The sequence below is a fragment of the Hypomesus transpacificus genome, chromosome 18 (assembly GCF_021917145.1).
Source record: "Hypomesus transpacificus isolate Combined female chromosome 18, fHypTra1, whole genome shotgun sequence".
Taxonomy (NCBI): domain Eukaryota; kingdom Metazoa; phylum Chordata; class Actinopteri; order Osmeriformes; family Osmeridae; genus Hypomesus; species Hypomesus transpacificus.
This window is the reverse complement of record NC_061077.1, coordinates 2,061,958-2,079,820: the sequence shown is the minus strand read 5'-3', so window position 1 is coordinate 2,079,820 and position 17,863 is coordinate 2,061,958. Positions and strand designations below refer to the sequence as shown.

Genomic DNA, 17,863 nt, shown 5'->3' with positions numbered 1-17,863 from the left:
ATTGGAGAACAGGATCATGAGTGTCTGTCTGTGACATAGTGTCTGAGAGGAAGTTTAGCATCAGTACAAACAGGATGTGAAACTGTAAGAGAATACAGTTAGAAAGGATCTGGGTGGTGTTACTGTTACACATTCTCCCCCTGATCTGTTCTTCATTTCTTCTGCTCTTCTGTTCGTGTTCTTCATTGCCCAAGGTCAGTACAAAGGCTTAGATCACTCTATACACTTATTTTCCAAAGCCAATGTAATATGAAACACTTTAAATAAAACAATCGAGTGGTATGTTTGTCTCTGGATTTTCTGAAGTTGTTGGCCCCTTGGCTTTCCTGATAGGCCCATAATGGCCTTGTCATCGCTCACTCATAATACCTAGGTTACTTGATAATGAGTGATACTGAGGAAGGGTCTGTCATGACTAAAAACAGCTCATGGAAGGCCGTGCCGTGCTACTGTAGTCACATTACACATGCTACAAATACCCCAGAGTGGCATTACTGGCAGTGAGACAGCCTGGGACACTACGCTACTCTCCCCCAGGGAATAGACTGTGAAGCCATGAATCAAGGTAAGATACTTTACATCCAGAGTGCCATGGAGAGTGGAAAGCTACGGTCTGTAAGTGTTCAGATTTCAGTGTGCTACAATACCTAAAATGCATGTCTGCAAATGCAAATCTGTGAACTCTGTGAATTACCGTGAAAGACATGAACTGCGTTGCATTATTCAGGAGAAGAATAATGTGGACGCTTTTGAGTAAAAATGAAACATAATGCATTGGGTTCTATGAGCTGTTAAAATCAGGAAGATATAAATCAATACATTTGATTTGATCAGTGACCATTGATTGCAAACACCTTTGTGTTTATAATTTGAACAAATATCATGAACCAAACTAAACTGACCCACATGCTTATAATCTCATATTTACAGACCACATTTCACTCTAGTGAAAAATAGCAGACATCAAACAGTACACAAAAGTGTTATTTGATGTAGTTTTATCCACTCACAGAACAATATGCTGATCAAGTTTGGGGTTTTGGAGGGTTTTTGGGGTGGAATGATCCAACATTTAGCACACTTATGAAACACTGATGTGTTATTATGAAAATGGGCAAGGCTAAATCCTGACATTTTCCACCATGACTGATTAGCTGCTGTCACAATAACTCTACACGGCCAGCGCCCCCTAGGGGGCTCCACGTGCTCCAGCACCCCCTGCTCCACGTGCTCCAGCGCCCCCTGCTCCACGTGCTCCAGCGCCCCCTGCTCCACGTGCTCCAGTAAACTGTGGTGTTTTCTCCTCCCTAGCAGGGGAGATAGAGCGCTGTGACCTGCAGTGTCACACCAACAACACCGACCACCACACAGAGCTGAACGGTGTGGGTCGTCTGGTGGTGAGGAGGGGCCAGCCGTTCTCCCTCACCCTGCACCTGAGGCCAGGCAGCCAGCTCCCCAGCAGCTGCACCCTCACGGCTCACACCGGTAGGCTGCTGGACCCTCCAGGCCAACTGGTCCTATGACGTGACAACATGGAGCCTGGTGTTCTCTACATGCAGACAGATATCCCTCTTTCTCTCCAGGACCTCTGCCCAGAGAAGAATCAGGCACCAAGGTCTCCTTTGGCCTGTCGGACTCCACCGTCAACACAGCCTGGAGTGCCTCCATCACCAGCCCTGGTGATGTATGGGAGCCTGTCTCTCTGTCCATCTGTTCCTCCCCTGATGCCCCCATCGGTCTCTACTCCCTCAGCCTGGACCTGGGTCACAGTGTTCCCCTGGGCCAGTTCATCCTGCTCTTCAACCCCTGGTGTGCCCGTGAGTCCCAGCGAAGTGGCCCATAGTAAAAAGATTATCCCAAAAATCGAATAATATATCAAATCCTCCAGCAACTCCTCTCTAGTCTAGCAGTACATGGACAGCTGCCTCATGTACAGTCTGCCTGGGTTTATTTGAGATTGTATGTAGATATCTGATGCAGGAGCATGTGTGCGTCTTGGCTGCAGGAGATGCCGTGTACATGAGCAGTGAGGAGAAGAGGCAGGAGTACGTGTTGGCCCAGGATGGACTGGTCTACAAGGGCTCTTCCACCAGGATCAAAGCCTATCCCTGGTTGTTTGGACAGGTATGTCACAGCCACTGAATCAACATCTGTGTTCTCTGGAAGTCATCCAGACGATCTGGGGGGAACAGAGCCTCACACTGATACAGCCCTGAATCCCCGATACAGCCCTCAAGCAGGAAGTCACAAACAAGACAACTTCTGTCTGTCTGTCTCTTTTTCCTGTCTGTGTCCTGACCTGTCTCTCTCTCCCTTTCCTGTCTGTCTGTTTGTTTCTCTCTCTCTCTCTTTCCTGTCTGTCTGTCTGTCTGTTTCTCGCTCTCTCTCTCTCTCTCTCTCTCTCTCTCTCTCTCTCTCTCTCTCTCTCTCTCTCTCTCTCTCTCTCTCTCTCTCTCTCTCTCTCTCTCTCTCTCTCTCTCTCTCTCTCTCTCTCTCTCTCACCTGTCTGTTTCTCTCTCTCTTTTTCTCTCTGACCTGACTGTCTCTCTCTCTCTCTCTGACCTGTCTGTCTGTCTCTCTTCCTCTGACCTGTCTGTCTCTCTCTCCTCTCACTATCCACAGTTTGAGACGGGCATCCTGGACATTTGTCTGAGGATCCTGGATGAGAATCCCAAGTTTGTGTCGGATGCAGACCAGGACTGTTCTGCCAGGAGGAACCCTGTCTATGTGACCAGGGTGATCAGTGCCATGGTAGGTGCTACCCTCCAGCCCTGCACTGCAGGGACCACCCACTAACATCACAGGGACTACCACTCATACGCCACCCATTCATACTTTTATCGGTATTCAAAGATGCCACCACTTTAGCTCCAAAACATTCAGATAACTTTGATCTCATTTATTTAAGCATGACATGATGATTCATGAAAATGTGTGTACTATCTCTCCATCTGGGTACAGCATGGATTCTGCCAGCCCCCCTCCACCCTCCCTCATATCTTCCTGTTCCCTCTCTTGCTCCCAGGTCAACAGTCTGGATGACCGTGGGGTGCTGGTGGGCCAGTGGGGCGGAGACTACTCTGATGGGGTGCGTCCAACTCGCTGGACAGGAAGTGGTACCATCCTGAGACAGTGGGCTGAGGGAGGGAGTGTCCGCTATGGACAGTGCTGGGTGTTTGCATCGGTTGCCTGCACAGGTATTATAACAGTCTCACCGTCCATGGGACACACTGTATACTATATAGGTTTCAGAAGTTAAATATGGTTCTTGTAGTTCACCATTTCACCTTTGTAAACACTTTAAGACGTGTTTTTAATTCCATACTCTATGATATTGAAAAAGAATGAAATGTGACAATAGTGTGTTGTGATACTGCAATACTAAAGCCAGCTCCAGCAGTAGAACCTCTGTCTCCTGGCTGATCCTAAGGTAACGCCTGCCCAGGGCTGTAGCATGTGTTATTTATAGATGAGTTTCTCCTTCAAGTCTGCCTCTAGGCCTGTCTGTCACCCACTAGATGTCTTTATTGGTTTATCTCATTACTGTGAGAGTCAGGCTCTGTATCTCACGTGTTGAAGTGTGACTTGTGTGTGTATGTGTGTGTGTGTGTATGTGTATGTGTGTGTGTGCAGTCTCCCGGGCTCTGGGAATCCCCTGCCGCGTAGTCACCAACTTTGGATCAGCTCACGACAAGAACACCAATCTGCTGATTGAGTTCCTGTATGACGAGGACGGAGAGGACATCTCAGCTGAGTCCATCTGGTGAGGAAGGTGAACAGCTCTGAGTGGGAGGGGAGACAGCAGGCTTAAAACTACAAACACATTGTGCCCTTGCTTCTCCATTGGTCAGGAACTTCCATGTGTGGGTGGATAACTGGATGAAGCGTGCTGACCTGAGCCCAGAGTACAGTGGCTGGCAGGCCAGCGACCCCACACCCCAAGAGAAGAGTGAGGGTGAGTCTGGGGTCCTGGACCCCTGACAGCCAGCTGGTCTGCCTCCTAGACTGACCCTCCAAAAGCTTCCCTGCCTGCCCCTCCAAAGAACATGTGTGATGACACTGTGTGTGTGTGTGTCAGGAGTGTACTGCTGTGGTCCCGTCCCCCTGAGGGGCTTGAGAGAGGGGGATCTGACCATGAAGTACGACGCTCCGTTCGTGTTTGCGGAGGTGAACGCCGACGTGGTGGAGTACGTCCGCCTGACTGACGGGCGCATGGCCAGGATGGGCGGGTCTACGGCCACCGTGGGGCACCACATCAGCACCAAGGCTGTGGGCAGCGACGACAGGCACGACATCACCCACCAGTACAAGTACCCCGAAGGTAGGTCGGACACACACCCACACCCCTACATGATGACATCACACACCCGCACAAGCACCCTGAGATTCTCCGTGTCCGTGCTGCTCTGTGTTTATGCTATTGGCCAGGCTCGGAGGAGGAGAGGCGGGTCTTCCAGAAGGCCAAGCACCACAACAAGCTTCTGCAGAAGGGGGAGGAGCCTGGCCTGCACATTAAGATCAAGCTCCCCCCAAACATGCTCGTGGGCGGAGATTACGACGTGTCGGCGCGTGTCGTCAACAACCAAATGGAGGACAAGACGTGTCGCTTCCTGTTCTCGGCGCGCATCGTGTCCTACGACGGCAAGCTGGGCGCCATCTGCGGTCACGCATACGAGTCTAACCTGAAGGTCATGAGTGGAGAGGGTGTGTATGGGTGTGGCCTCATTGGGGCGCGCGTGGTATTAGCGGAGAGGGCGGGGGTCAAAAAGGAGTGTCCTTACCTCTGACCTTTAACCCTTTGCCCCGCAGAGAAGAGCGTTGTGCTGCGGCTGGAGTACTCGGTGTATGGTGAGAACTTGACCTCCGACAAACAGATCCTGCTGAAAGCCATCGTCATCGATCAGGCTGGCATGGACTTTCACAAGACCCAGAAGACTGTTGTCCTGGATAACCCCGACATAAACATACACGTAAGGACAGGCCTGGAGTAGAGGCAGGCAAGGCTTTGTGAGAGATGAAGACAACCTAGACTCTAGCAGAAACCAGAAATCCTAGAGAAGGATTTCAGCAGAGGAAACGGGGACATGCTAATTAAAAAAATATATATTATGGCCTGAGTTCCATATGTGGGAGTCAGATGGCAGAGTGGTTAGGGAATCGGGCTAGTAATCACAAGGTTACCAGTTAGATTCCCGGCCGTGCAAAATGACGTTGTGTTCTTGGGCAAGGCACTTCACCCTACTTGCCTCGGGGGGAATGTCCCTGTACTTACTGTAAGTCGCTCTGGATAAGAGTGTCTGCTAAATGACTAAATGTAAACATGTGGTGACAGCTGTTTGGTTGTTCTTCCATAGCTCCTGGGAGAACCCAGAGTGGGTCAACCTCTGAGTGCTGAAGTGTCTCTTCAGAACCCTCTCCCAGAAGGCCTGCATAACTGCTGCTTCTCCCTGGAGGGAGCAGGGCTCACCGGAGGACACACCATCACACACATGTACGGCAGAAGCACACAAACACACACAAGGACATAAAACATGCATGACACTCACAAAAAGGACACCACACATATAATACATGTGCACACACACACCTTATGTCACACAGGGTTAGGCAAACAGATTCTTGAGGATTCAAAGTACATTTAAAGCTACAAGGTCATGCGTGTGATGTCTAATTCTGCTCTCTCCTGCAGGGTTGGAACTCTGGGTCCTCAACAAGAAGCCAAGGTCAAAGTTGACTTCACTCCCACCAACGCTGGGCTACACAAGCTCCTGGTGGACTTCGACAGTGACAAACTGAGCAACGTTAAAGGGTTCCTGAACATTGATGTCAAGGAGTGACATTCGAACGACAGATTGAACAAACCATATCAATCACAAGCATTTGTATTTTATTTCTTAATTCAGCTGAGCTGTCACATTGCTCGACATAATAAGTAATAAAGTCAGCCCACACACCGTTTGTTCCAATGGTTCCATTTTATTTGTTGCCACTGAATCACTTTTATTACTGAAAAAACCTACTGCAGCAGTAGTCTGTATGTGCAGAGAGAAACAGTAACCGGGTAAGAAAGATCGAAAGCCTACTGTCGGTCTAGCCAATAAGATGACCTGTTGCTGCCGCCTCTCCACACCATTGGCCAGCTCTGATCTGACAGATCAACTGGGCAGTGGTCCACACTGAGGAACTGGCTCTCTCAGATTGTCTTCCATTATAAAAACCATGACAGGAGTTGTCTATGGGCACCTGAGGATGAGACAGACTGACTGCAGTGAGAAGACGTGAGGTGGACTGAGTGTGTCCCTCCCCCAGGGCTGGGCCTGACAGCGCTTTGCTAGTTTGACCATTTTGGAACATGATGCAGGTCTGCAGTCTGGCCCGACCCTCGTACCAGTTCGGTTCGTCAACCCCCCCCCCCCCCCCCCCCCGACACTCCACTGGTGTTTGTGGGTGTTTGTGGATCTTGGAAGCGAAGCTGTGGTACAGCCAGGTCAACAACAGGCCTCGGGAGCCCTCCCACTGTCGCCTTCTAAACACGGTGGTGAGACGTGATTGGCTAACGAGAAGGATCCGGGACTGACCATCCGCTGTAACGTCTGGGGAACAATCCAGAAAAAGTCATCTGACTGGCTGGAGGGTGAAGATACGGTCCAATGTGATGAGCTGGGATGATGGTAGACGGTTGGTCATAATATGGCTGAAACTGAACATTTGAATCCCCTTCCCCCTGTGAACTCACAGCAGTCACACAATCAAAACACCCCCAACCTCTCAACAAAAAAAAAAAACACTTTCCATCAACAATACAAAAGCTGCTTACATAAAACTGTTAACAGAAAGAGGATGCTTCCGTTTGGGGGAGGAGCCAGAGCGGATTACCAGGCAGGAGGAAACCCTTCCCTCCTCCTACTTCATCTTCTTCTTTATGAGTACAAACATGAACTATACTGTACTATGCTCTTTAGCTTAGCTTGGGTACTTCTTCCCAACAGAGTGTTGAGTTTGCTGACGTTGCTGCAGAGTAAAAACTAAAACAGGGCTTCGTGTCTTAGCTGGTGGCGCGGAATCTTCTACGACCATGGACCTTTGGGGAGATAGAACTCCTCTCCCACATAGTCTGGAAGGTAGGGGGTTAGGAGGGAGGGAGGGATTTCATTCCTGTCCCTAGGGGTCTAAAGGGGCTGGGGTTGAGAGTTGGCAGCCATGAGTGGGCCTGGCCATGATGGGGGGGGGGTCTGGAGGGGAGAGGAGATGGAAACTGGTAGGACGCACCAGCCTCCTGGTGGAGGGGAGGGGATGGGGGTGGAGTTGGAGTTGGAGCAGGGTCAGGCTGGGCAGGGCTGGAGGGTGGGGCGGAGTGAGAGAGGAGGAGCCTCTGGGCTCAGTCGGTGGAGAAGAGGTCACCGGCGGAGGGCAGGGGGGCCAGGCCTCCCGTCACGTTGGGGAGGAGGGACAGGTCCGGCAAACTCTGGATGTGGGACTTGAGCTCCTTCCTCACCTGCGTCACCCGCGCCAGCTTCTGCTTGTACTCCTGCAGGGGACGGGACAGAAGTCGTGAGCACACTCATGTTTCCACAGTGGAAGAGAAAGGGGAACTGAGGACGACTAAGACATCCTCAGAAAGAAAGCTGGGTTCTTTTAAGAACGGCTCTGAACGGCTTCTCACGTCATGTTCGACACGCTTCCGCTTCTTGTTTCACGCAATACGACTTCGTCATGTTTACATTTTACACAGTACACGAAGCAGACCACGTTTGTGTTCGCATTTTCCTTCTTTCCCTTTACATTTCAGTACCCATCGCTAACCAGGACTAATAAGTCTGCCAGCTGACAACAGCATCATGTACTCAGCTCACAAACAGTCAAAGCAAAAAACTGACAACTCAACACTTCCCAGACAGAGGACGGGGCTGGAATATCTTCTCGAAACAAAATCACTTGGAACCAAATCACTGTGGGGAAACCCCCAGTGGGGTGGTTTACAGTGGAGGCTGGCTCAGACCGGCTCCAGGGTGGAGGGGGGTCAGGGGCCAGGTGGGGCAGCTCACCTCCAGCTTCTTTTCCCTCTCGGTCAGGGCCTCCTTCTGACAGCTGATGTAGTCTGTGAGCATGCGCGCCAGCTGCCTGCGGTCCTCCAGCTCGGCCGCCAGGCGCCCGTTGTACTCGGCAAGCAGCAGGCACGCCTCGTCCACGATCTTGGACAGCTTGTCTGCCGCCTCCTTGTCTAAACGTGCGCGTGCGGTCCCGCACACACACAGACACAACGCAAAGAAAGGGAGACATTGAGTATTCCCCCCCCTCTTCGTGACGTGAATTCAGACTTGGATCTACACGTGTACTAGGTCTAGGTGTATTGTGGCATTGTAAAAGACTGCGCTTGATTTACCTGCCGTAGTGACAGTTGCAGCTTTGAGCTCATTCTACGGGCAGTATTTGGAGGTGTTAAAGGAGGTACGTTCTGGCCGGGTCTGCTCAGGTCTTACCGGTGATCTTCTCCAGCAGAGACACGTCCTGGACCTCCTGGGGAAGCGAGGCAATTTTCTGACGCACAGCAGCATCCCCCGAAGCTGCGTTCTCCAGGTCTTGCAGGGCCTTGACCAGCTCTTCCGTCTGGGGGAGGGGGACAGGGGAGGGGGACATGGGAGGGGGACAGGTAGGAAGGATGAGGGGGAGCGAGAGAGAAGAGACAAGATGAGTGAAGGGTAGTGCCAAAGCACGAAGAAGAAAAGTCAGTCATATGGAGGTTGTTGTTGGTGTCGTCTCCTACCAGCTGAGGCCCCGAGGCGTCGATCACGTGGGGAGAGCCGTGGCATCTGTAGTCATCGTCCTCCTCCTCTTCCTCCTCCTGAACCTTCTGGTAGGTCCGTTTCACAGGCTTCTTCTCCTCTAAGAGAAGATCAAAGAAGACTTCATGAATCCCCAGGCTGGGAAATGTGGGTGTTACAAAAGGCAGGGAGACAGGAGAAAATAGAGACATTATTTCTTTTTTTTAATATATAAATAATCATATTAATACGATGGCTAAATAGAAATTTAATATAATAATAAAAAGAAACAAAACTGTACAATGTACAACATTCACAATATTTCAAATGTTTTGGTTAAGGGAGTTTAGCGTCCAAAGTAGTTTAACTTATGAAGTTCAAAAGTGACAGGGTGAAGTACAAAAGTCAAATATAAAGTGTGTAGTCCAACGGTATATCTAAACATTTTTTTTAAAACTCCAAAGCGCAGAGAAGGATGAAGAGAAGAAAGGTTTATTGTGTGAGGCACACGCATGCAGGGAGCGGCGACACAGGAAGTGTCAGTTGAAGAAACTCTCGCTCTACATGGGTCCCATCCAGCTGTCCTTCCCCCAATGGCAGCCAGGAGCAGTGGTCACCCACATGTACGGTGACCTGGGAGCAAGTCCCAGTGCTCACCCCCGTCCTGGCCAGGTTGTTTTCAGTGGCAGCGGGGGAGGAGAGCTTGGTTCCTCCTGTATTGTCCTCAGCAGCAAGGGGGGGGGCCTGTCCTGCTGTGCTTTGCGGGGGTGGAGGTTCAGTCAAACCTGTTCCAACAGCTTTAGCTCCTTTACACCTTCTGGCTCCCCTCCATGGCTGATCTGATTGTTTATGTCCAGTCAACCTCTTCATCCCACCACATCTTGGAACCGTTCTTTTCTAGAGTCTAGCTGTTCTTGGCCTTCCCTCAACTCGCTCCTCTTTTGGACGGACATAACCTCCTCTCTGTCTTCCCTCTTCTTCCTGTTGAAGATGGGCGTTGATGCCCTTGTTGATACATGGCTCATTCCTCAGAAAACAGCAGACAGTCTTGGCCGGCACAAGGCTGCCCTGCGAGAGATCCTCAACGTCCTCCACAGGTCCCTGTCTGGGGTCCGGAGACAGACCACATCTTCACAGTGCTGCTGGTGGGTTCTGTTTGACTGCTGGCTCGTACACAGATATAAAAGAGCACCTCCTTCGTACAGGCGAGCATCGTCACTCTGGTTTGTGTGTCGCACACAAGCCAAACGCGAGGAACACCAAAGTAAAACTAAACTGAAACTTGATAAAAAAAGTATAGAAAGAAGGTAAAAGGCATGTCTAGTCATACTAGAACGAGGGAGAAAGTGGAAACATGTGGACCAAAGTGACATTTAAAAACTGTAGGCGCCACTCTCACATCCGCTCTACGGGCAACACATTGGTGACGGAGCGGGTGCAGTTTTCTCAACACAGGACAGCAAAACAGCTAAAACTCCTGTCATCCAGGCACGTTTCTGTGAGCCTGTCTCCCACCTGCAGGCTTGGGGCTGTTGGAGTCCTCGATGGCCAGCTTCAGCTGCTGGATGAAGTCGGCCCTGTAGAGGGCCCTCTCCTGCCAGATGTTGAGGAGGCGCTCCATAGGCCTCTTACAGCCATCATCTGCTTCCCTGGGGGGAGCAACACAGACATGTTCAAGATGAGCCTCTAGAACCATCCCTATACGGTAACCGCTATGAGTGTGTTGGGTGGAGGCACAACAAAACAATGGTCTAATCTGGACATGGGAGGTTGAAGACCAGAAACGCCACTGCAGCAGGTACATCATGTTTAACTCCTGATCCAGACCATAATCATACCTGGCGACATGAGAGCAGGCGTCCACCAGAACAGTTTCAAAGTCTTTGGTGAACTCTGGACCTTTCTTCTTGCTGTTCTGAATCACATCATTAGCCAGGTACAGAAAGGTCAGCTTTCTGCTGCTTTTAGCTGTAAAACAGAACAACACACAGTCAGTATACACAGTAACGGGCTATCTGCCTGGTCAATTTCTAATTGACTAATCCCATGTGTGGATTTTGATCATAAACAGTGGCCCTTAATACTTCTACTGCGGAGAAGATGCTTGGTGGATTCAATGTTGCGGATCTCACCTTTCTTTAGTTCTCTGTGCCATACTCGCACGATGAGGGACGAGTGTTTGCGATGATGGATAATCCACAGCGACAGCGTCTGCACGCTCTGCTGGGAGTTGCTGAGCTCAGAGAGCTTCTTCTCCAGAGCAGACTCAGAAAAAGACGACATGGTGTTCCTGACCTCGTCACCCTACAGCCACTACCAAGATACCGTGACAACACAGCCACGAAATAAGTAATGTCATCAAAAACAAGACTTTCTGTCTCTCTTAGTTAGCTAACCTAGCTGACTGATTTGCCATGCTGCATGGACCAACCTTTTTTTGTCTTGTTTATTCCAACTTTCTGAAGATTAAAGCTATTAATGAAATATGCAGCCTCTAACTAATAGTTCGAAAACCTCCTCCACGCACGTAGCGTTTGTTTACACAGAATTTGCTAGAAAGCTTGCAAGCCACAAGTACCCTACCAAGCCAAGCTAGGTAGCCTATATTTTTAGCTAGCCTGTTCGCTAACCTACTCACTGAAGTCTGAAACCCGAGTGGAACTCGAAAGTAGTTGTTTGTGTATCATGCAAAATCTGATGTTTATCAACCGATTCCCTTTGACAACACATGTGAATGCTGCAACCAAACTAAAACCACGCTTATTCGCAAACTAGCTAGTAGCTAGATAAAGCAAACGCTAACCCACCAGAAACTCCTTCAAAGATGGCTGATTGACCTTTCAACTGAAGCAGTTACGTCGCGGATTCATGACGACATAAACAAGCGACTGTTGACAGTTCACAGCAGGGTACATGTGCAGCGTTTTTCTGCTCAAGTTAGTGAAATGTATTCCCAATGAAGTAGATATCACCTTTATCGATCAATAAATAACGGTATGTTTATTTTCATTATATCGCTCCTCATGTTGGCTTTCTTGCATGTCCAGGCACGTGAAAAAACATCATTAAATATAATCTTAAACAAGACAATTTAGCAAACATACCTTAGGCAGAAATCAAATTTCAAGCTATGCTGGTTCAAGCGGATGAAATTAGCTATTACACCCCTCTCAACAGCCTTGAATTATAGACGTCTCCCGTTCTCTTATGGTTTCAGGGGAACAACGTCAGTAGATCTGGCACAGCATGGCCCAGATCAGCGACCCCAAGATAGCCTTTGCGTACCTTCGTCCCGCCTGCGTGCTTTTGACCCGTGAGCCCAGTGTCGCCAATGTGGAGACACTGGGCGGCCAGCTGAAAGACGTCGATGACGCCACGCTGCAGCAGCTGCAGGACTATGTTCTCTTCCCGCTTCGGTTTGTCCTAAAGCAGCCGGCCCCGCGTAAAGATGGGCTGGTGGAGGCCGTGGCTGAGGCTATGGCATACCTCCTGGAAACCACCTGTGTCCAGAGCTGGGACACTTTGCGGGATCTGCTGTCGGAGCTCTGCCTCTGCCTCTGCTCCCCAACCGACCCCGGCAAGCCTGCGCCAGCCACTTCAGAAGAGGTGAGGGTCGCGGTGCTACGGTGTTTGGACGCTCTGCTACACGCTGCCTACGGAGACATTGTGTTCAGGCTGTTTGAGCCCAGCATGCTGCCTGGCATGGGGGCAGCCATCTCCCTGCTGCTGGCCCTGGGGGAGCAGGACAAGTCCAGAGGGGTGCAGGCTGCTGCTCTCAGGTGCCTGCAGGCCCTGACCCTGAGGTGCGGCTGTCCCCAGGACCATGTGGAAGTGTCAGGGGAGGAGGCCCGCGCCCTGGGCGGCACCCTGGCCTCTTTCCTGCCGGGCATCACCATGGCTCTAACCCGGGTCATCTCCGGAGACATGAGGCAGGGCCACGCAGTCACAGCCAGGGCCCTCAGGCTGTGGTCCAGGACAGTGGGGCTGGTGCTGGCTGACAGCCAGCTGCAGGGGGCTGGGGAGGAGGCCAGGCCAGGGCTGGAGCTGGGCCGGGTGGGGGAGCTGATGGTCCAGAGGACGGACGACTGGGTGAGAGGAACGTCAGGGAGACTGGCTCTGCTGCTGAGGAAGATCATCTCCTGCTGCTCGGCCCATCAGCACTGGAGGGTGAGGCTGGAGCTGGTGGACATGGCCGACCACCTGTTAGCCAACTGTAGCGTTTCCCTGGGAGAGTGTGTGGGCTCCCTGCTGGAGACCCTGGTCGGGGGGGTGAACGACGAGGAGGCCAGGGTGAGGGACAGGTGTGAGGCCGCGCTCCGGGGAGTGGCGGGGAGGAGCCAGGGCTGTGGGCGGGGTCAGACCTTCAGCGACGTCCTGTCAGAGAGCCTCCACAGCCTGGCCACCTCGCTGCCTCGGCTCATGAGGACGTCGGATGACCAGCGCAAGCTGTTCATCCTCAATGTGTTCCTGGGCTACCTGAAGGTACGTGAACGTACACACACACTCTACACATCTTCACTACATACCTCTTGTCTGTTTCTCCATGACATATTGTTATTGAATTACAGTCCCTTAAAGGCACAAAGCACATTTCTTCCCCTGTCTAATCTTAACCTCTCCCTTCTCCTGTGTGCAGGTGCTGGGTCCGGCTGTGTGTGTGGTGCTTGCCTCGGCCACTCACCTCCAGCGCGTCTCCCAGGCGCTCCTGCAGGTCCTGGAGCTGGACGTCACCGACGTCCGCATCGTAGAGGAGCGGAGCCACCGCGTCGCCATGGAGACGGACGCCACGGGGACGAGCGTCGTCGCACCCTCTCAGAGGAAACACTTCCTGTACTTCACGGACGACCGGATCTTTGCCATACTGGCTGAGATATGCCGGATGCTGGGTTACCATGGTGATGTCTACCTGCTGACGGACCACTTCCTGGATCGGTACCGGGAGTCGCAGGCGTACAGGAAGCAGGCGGCGCTGGTCCTAAAGGAGCTGGTGGCCGGGGCTGTCGGGATGGGGGTGGGGAGGAGCTGGGGGGGTCAGGGGGAGGATGTGGAGGGGCAGGGCCACGCCCCTAATCTAGAGGAACTGAGGGCGGTGGTGGGGACCATCATAGAGGAGTACACCAGCCTGGCCAACTGGCACCTGGCCACCAGCCAGGAGACGGACTCAGACCCAAACAAGCAGGACCAGGATGGAAGCCCCAGACTCCTCTCCATATCCAGCCATGCTGACAGACGCCCCCTCCAGCTCCAGCTCCTAAATGGGTCTGGAGCGGGTCCCATCCAGCTCGGGCCCCGGACCCCCACAGTCCACCAGCTGAACAGCAACATCTGGCAGCTCTGCCTGCAGCTGGAGGGGATCGGCTGCTTCGCCCAGGCCCTGGGCCCCGCCTTCCGTCCACTGCTGATGACATCACTGTACTCGGTGCTGGAGAAGGCAGGGGAGGAGTCGGTGCTGGTGAGCCAGGCGGCGCTGGGCGCCATGTGGGCGGTGGCTGACGCCTGCGGCTACAGCTCCTTGACGGAGCTGATCAACGCCAACGCTGACTACCTGGTGAACGACGTGTCGCTCAACCTGCAGAGGCTGGCTCTGCACCCGCAGGTAGGGCCCATTGACACATCCTAACAGTCCTTGCAGCGAAACAGGAACCGCAACAATTCTATCTGTTAGTTCGAAATATCTCGAGACATAGAAACGTATCTGAGACTTTGTCGTGCGTCACTCTCAACGTTAACATGCTTGAACGTTCCCCAGGCCCCCCGGGTGCTGTCCGTCATGTTCCTCCACTCGGACCCCAGCCTGCTGCCCCTGCTGGGGGACCTGGTGCAGGACCTGCTGCTGGCCCTGGACCTCAGCTACGACCACAGAGCCCCCCTGTTCTGCTGCGTGCTGCACAGCCTCCTCAAGGCCCTGGGTGAGGACACACAGACCAGAGCCCTGGACACGGTTACTGCCGCACCGCCACGTCTGCCTCTTCTACCCTGTTTGGCGTCATTCATGTTTTTGCTGATTCAAAGTAGAGCCAGGATACATGATGTGAATACGTGATGATGAGAGTCATCATGAAACCTCATATCAGTAGAGATTAAAGTTGGGTTCGAGACAAACATACCTTATTACACCAGCAGATTACTATCCCAGTCCTAGTCCCTAACCCTGCTGTCTGCCCCCAGCCCGATGGTTCCCCTCAGCCAGAGGTAGGACCACTGAACCAAACAGAACCAAGATGGCGTCTCAGGACCAGGAAGCTCTGGACGTGCGTCACTTCCTGCAGGACTACCAGAGACAGAAGCAGCTGGCAGAGGGCACCTGGGAGGAGGAGGATGGGGAAACAGAGCTCCCAGGTAGCAGGGAACTGTAGTCTGGAGGGGGAGACGTACAGTACACCATCAGGGTTGTGGGCTTGATTCCTTCATGGGCCACATATATGATGTAGTATATCATTGACTCCGGTGTTTTGGATGGAACCATGTCAATGACCCGTGTGCAGTCCAATATGTCTGTGTGTTGTCACCAACACGGTATTGAAATGAGATGGTGAAGTTGCATTGAGGTAAAAGAGGCTGCGCATGACGTTTATGTTTATCATCGGGGTCCTTGGTTGCCGCGTGACTTGGTGTCGCCTTCTAGACCCTTCAGTTGCTACGGAGACCGAGACAGAGGGTCCTGATGTGAAGGCGGAGCTGCCAGCCCACCTGGCCATCGCCAAAGATGTCATGGAGCGCTGCACCCACCTGCTCTCCCATCCCAGCCTCAGGCTCAGGCTCAAGGTGTGTGTGTGCTCGTGGAGGTGGATGGGGGGAGGGGGGGGTGTGGGGGTGTTCAGCAGGTTTGCATCTGACAGTGTGTGTGTTGCAGGTGCTGGACATCTTGGAGCTGTGTGTGTGTGTGCTGAGTGAGAGGGAGGACGAGCTGCTGCCCATGGCCCACCGCTGCTGGCACCCCCTCCTGCTGAGACTCACCACAGATGATCCCCTGGCCGTCCTCCGAGCCTTCAGGGTAGCTACCTGGAACTAACCCCCATCTAAACCCCTAACTACTGAACCCTAACCCTCATCTAAACCCCTTACTACTGAACCCTAACCCTCATCTAAACCCCTTACTACTGAACCCTAACCCTCATCTAAACCCCTTACTACTGAACCCTAACCCTCATCTAAACCCCTTACTACTTAACCCTAACCCTCATCTAAACCCCTAACTACCTAAACCTCATCTAAACCCTTAACTATCTAGCCCTAACCTTAACCCTGATTTAAACCCCTAACTACCGAGGCCTAACCCTAAACCTCATCTAAACCCCTAACTACTTAACCCTAACCCTAATCCCACCCTAATGCAGTGGGATCCTTGTATGGTCGTATGCATTGAATGGGGTTTTCAATACAGCCGCTCTTGTGCATTTGCGTGTGTCCTCCAGGTGCTGTGTACGCTGGGGGAGACTTGTGGGGATTTCCTGAGGAAGCGGGTGTCGAAGGAGGTGCTTCCCAAACTGACAAGCTCGCTGACCAATCAGGCTCCAGTCAGTGCCAGGGCGGGGCCAATCTACAGCCATACCCTTGCCTACAAGCTGCAGCTGGCTGTGCTGCAGGGACTGGGGTCGCTCTGCCTCAGACTAGACCTGGGTAGGTCTCACACACACAGTCACACTTCCCACACTGGAGCTGGAAAAGCGACATGCCCCCTCTGCACCACTAGGGGTCAGGCTCCAACTGGGTCAACAGAGCTCGTTCTGTCCCCCAGAATGCATGGGAGGGTGTGTGGCAATGTCCCCCACAAGCCAACCAGCTCCCAGGGGGAAAGAGACTAGAGTTGGAACTATGCTGCTATAGGGAGTTAGAGGGAGGAAGAGAAAGAAAGAGAATGGGTGGGGGGGGGGTGCTAACACTACACTGTGCTGGAGTTGCCATGGTTATGCCATGGTTATGAAACGTACCCAGAGAGAAAGAGACGGAGAGGAAGAGGTGGAGCGATTGAGGAGGGAGGGAGGGAAGCAGGCTGTTCCCCTGACTGCTATTACCCTGCTCCACTACAGCTCCGTTCAGCTCGTTCCTCTCTCCTTTCTCTGTTCTCCTCTCTCGTCTCTCTCTCTTTTCATCGGAGCTTAGAGACAGACGAGGCTGTTACACACTTCATGAATGTGATAAAGCAATAAATGTGATAATCAGGATATCATGTATGTCCCTGTTTGTTGGTACTTACTGTTACCACATACTGTATATGGGTGTGTGTGTGTGTGTTTTCATGCACAGGTGAATCCGACCTGAACACAGTGTGTGAAGCCTGTCTTCCATACCTCAGCTGCAGGCAGCCAGCTAAACTACAGGACGCCTGTCTCAGGTAAACCTGGAGGTGGCTGCATCAAATCGATCAGATCAACAGGCCAGCCTCATGATACCCTTAGTCACACTCACCAGTGGAATGAACTCTCCCCTCCTTTCCTCTCATCCCTCTCTCCTCTCCTCCTGCGCAGCGTGTTCCGTCAGCTGACCCAAGTCGACCCGGACGCTCTGTGGTTGACCCTGAATGAGCTCCACTGCCCACACTCCTACACCCCACCCCACCCTGACCTCCAGCCTGTGGTGCTGAGTGGGCAGGGCAGTGCGAGGGATGAGTTCACCGACAACGTCCTCAGACTACTGGAGGAGTTTGACTTACCTCAGAAACACCTGTGAACCAGCCAGGAGCAGTTATGAGGAACTCTGATTATGATTGGCTGGTAGCCTTGTTGTGTGGAGCTGGTCGATTCGAACAATAACACAAAGTGTACAGTATCTCCACTTTCCTTTCTGAATGTAAAATATGATGTAATGCAAAGGAATAATACTCAAATAATACAAACATTTTCTTGACCTTGTTAATGCTGAAGTAACTGTAACACAAAGTACTCCGCCGCCCCCCCCCCCCCCCCCCCTTCCCCTCATGTTGTGGCATCATAATGGATGCTGCTCCCCCCCCCCCCCCCCCCCCCCATGTTGTGACATCATAATGGATGCTGGCTCTTGGGAGGCAGGAAGCCTGGCTGCCAGGTGTGTTCTGTGTTTAGCCAGCTAGCGTTTAATCTCTGACATACTCAGCTATTTATCCTGCTGCCAGCTCCTCCCCG

General features: G+C 52.2%; 3 protein-coding genes across 5 annotated transcripts; 2 read left to right on the top strand and 1 right to left on the bottom strand.

Moving 5' to 3' along the window:
- Positions 1-104: 104 nt before the first annotated feature.
- Positions 105-6,772, top strand: tgm2a (transglutaminase 2, C polypeptide A). Of its 3 annotated transcripts, XM_047040183.1 has the most exons (15): positions 105-194; positions 426-565; positions 1,312-1,485; positions 1,584-1,817; positions 2,006-2,124; positions 2,623-2,751; positions 3,026-3,197; positions 3,634-3,763; positions 3,852-3,955; positions 4,079-4,321; positions 4,429-4,704; positions 4,810-4,970; positions 5,355-5,491; positions 5,690-5,844; positions 5,883-5,910. In XM_047040183.1, exons 2-14 carry the CDS (start codon positions 556-558, stop codon positions 5,835-5,837), a joined length of 2,037 nt encoding a protein of 678 aa, XP_046896139.1. In that variant the 5' UTR covers positions 105-194; positions 426-555; the 3' UTR covers positions 5,838-5,844; positions 5,883-5,910. The 3 variants fall into 3 exon arrangements, with proteins under 3 accessions (XP_046896139.1, XP_046896140.1, XP_046896138.1); XM_047040184.1 differs by having other exon boundaries at positions 1,315-1,485; positions 5,690-6,772; XM_047040182.1 differs by having other exon boundaries at positions 5,690-6,772.
- A 432-nt stretch (positions 6,773-7,204) lies between these two features.
- On the bottom strand, positions 7,205-11,591 carry rprd1b (regulation of nuclear pre-mRNA domain containing 1B). The gene is made up of 7 exons (XM_047040185.1): positions 10,895-11,591; positions 10,601-10,730; positions 10,278-10,411; positions 8,765-8,883; positions 8,481-8,607; positions 8,046-8,221; positions 7,205-7,528 (listed from the first exon to the last, which is right to left on the bottom strand). The coding sequence occupies exons 1-7, from the start codon at positions 11,043-11,045 to the stop codon at positions 7,379-7,381; spliced, it is 987 nt and encodes a 328-aa protein (XP_046896141.1). The 5' UTR covers positions 11,046-11,591; the 3' UTR covers positions 7,205-7,378.
- A 63-nt stretch (positions 11,592-11,654) lies between these two features.
- On the top strand, positions 11,655-17,609 carry tti1 (TELO2 interacting protein 1). The gene is made up of 10 exons (XM_047039949.1): positions 11,655-11,756; positions 11,980-13,244; positions 13,399-14,358; positions 14,512-14,671; positions 14,931-15,101; positions 15,388-15,527; positions 15,616-15,756; positions 16,178-16,382; positions 17,010-17,097; positions 17,231-17,609. The coding sequence occupies exons 2-10, from the start codon at positions 12,009-12,011 to the stop codon at positions 17,430-17,432; spliced, it is 3,303 nt and encodes a 1,100-aa protein (XP_046895905.1). The 5' UTR covers positions 11,655-11,756; positions 11,980-12,008; the 3' UTR covers positions 17,433-17,609.
- Positions 17,610-17,863: the final 254 nt, after the last annotated feature.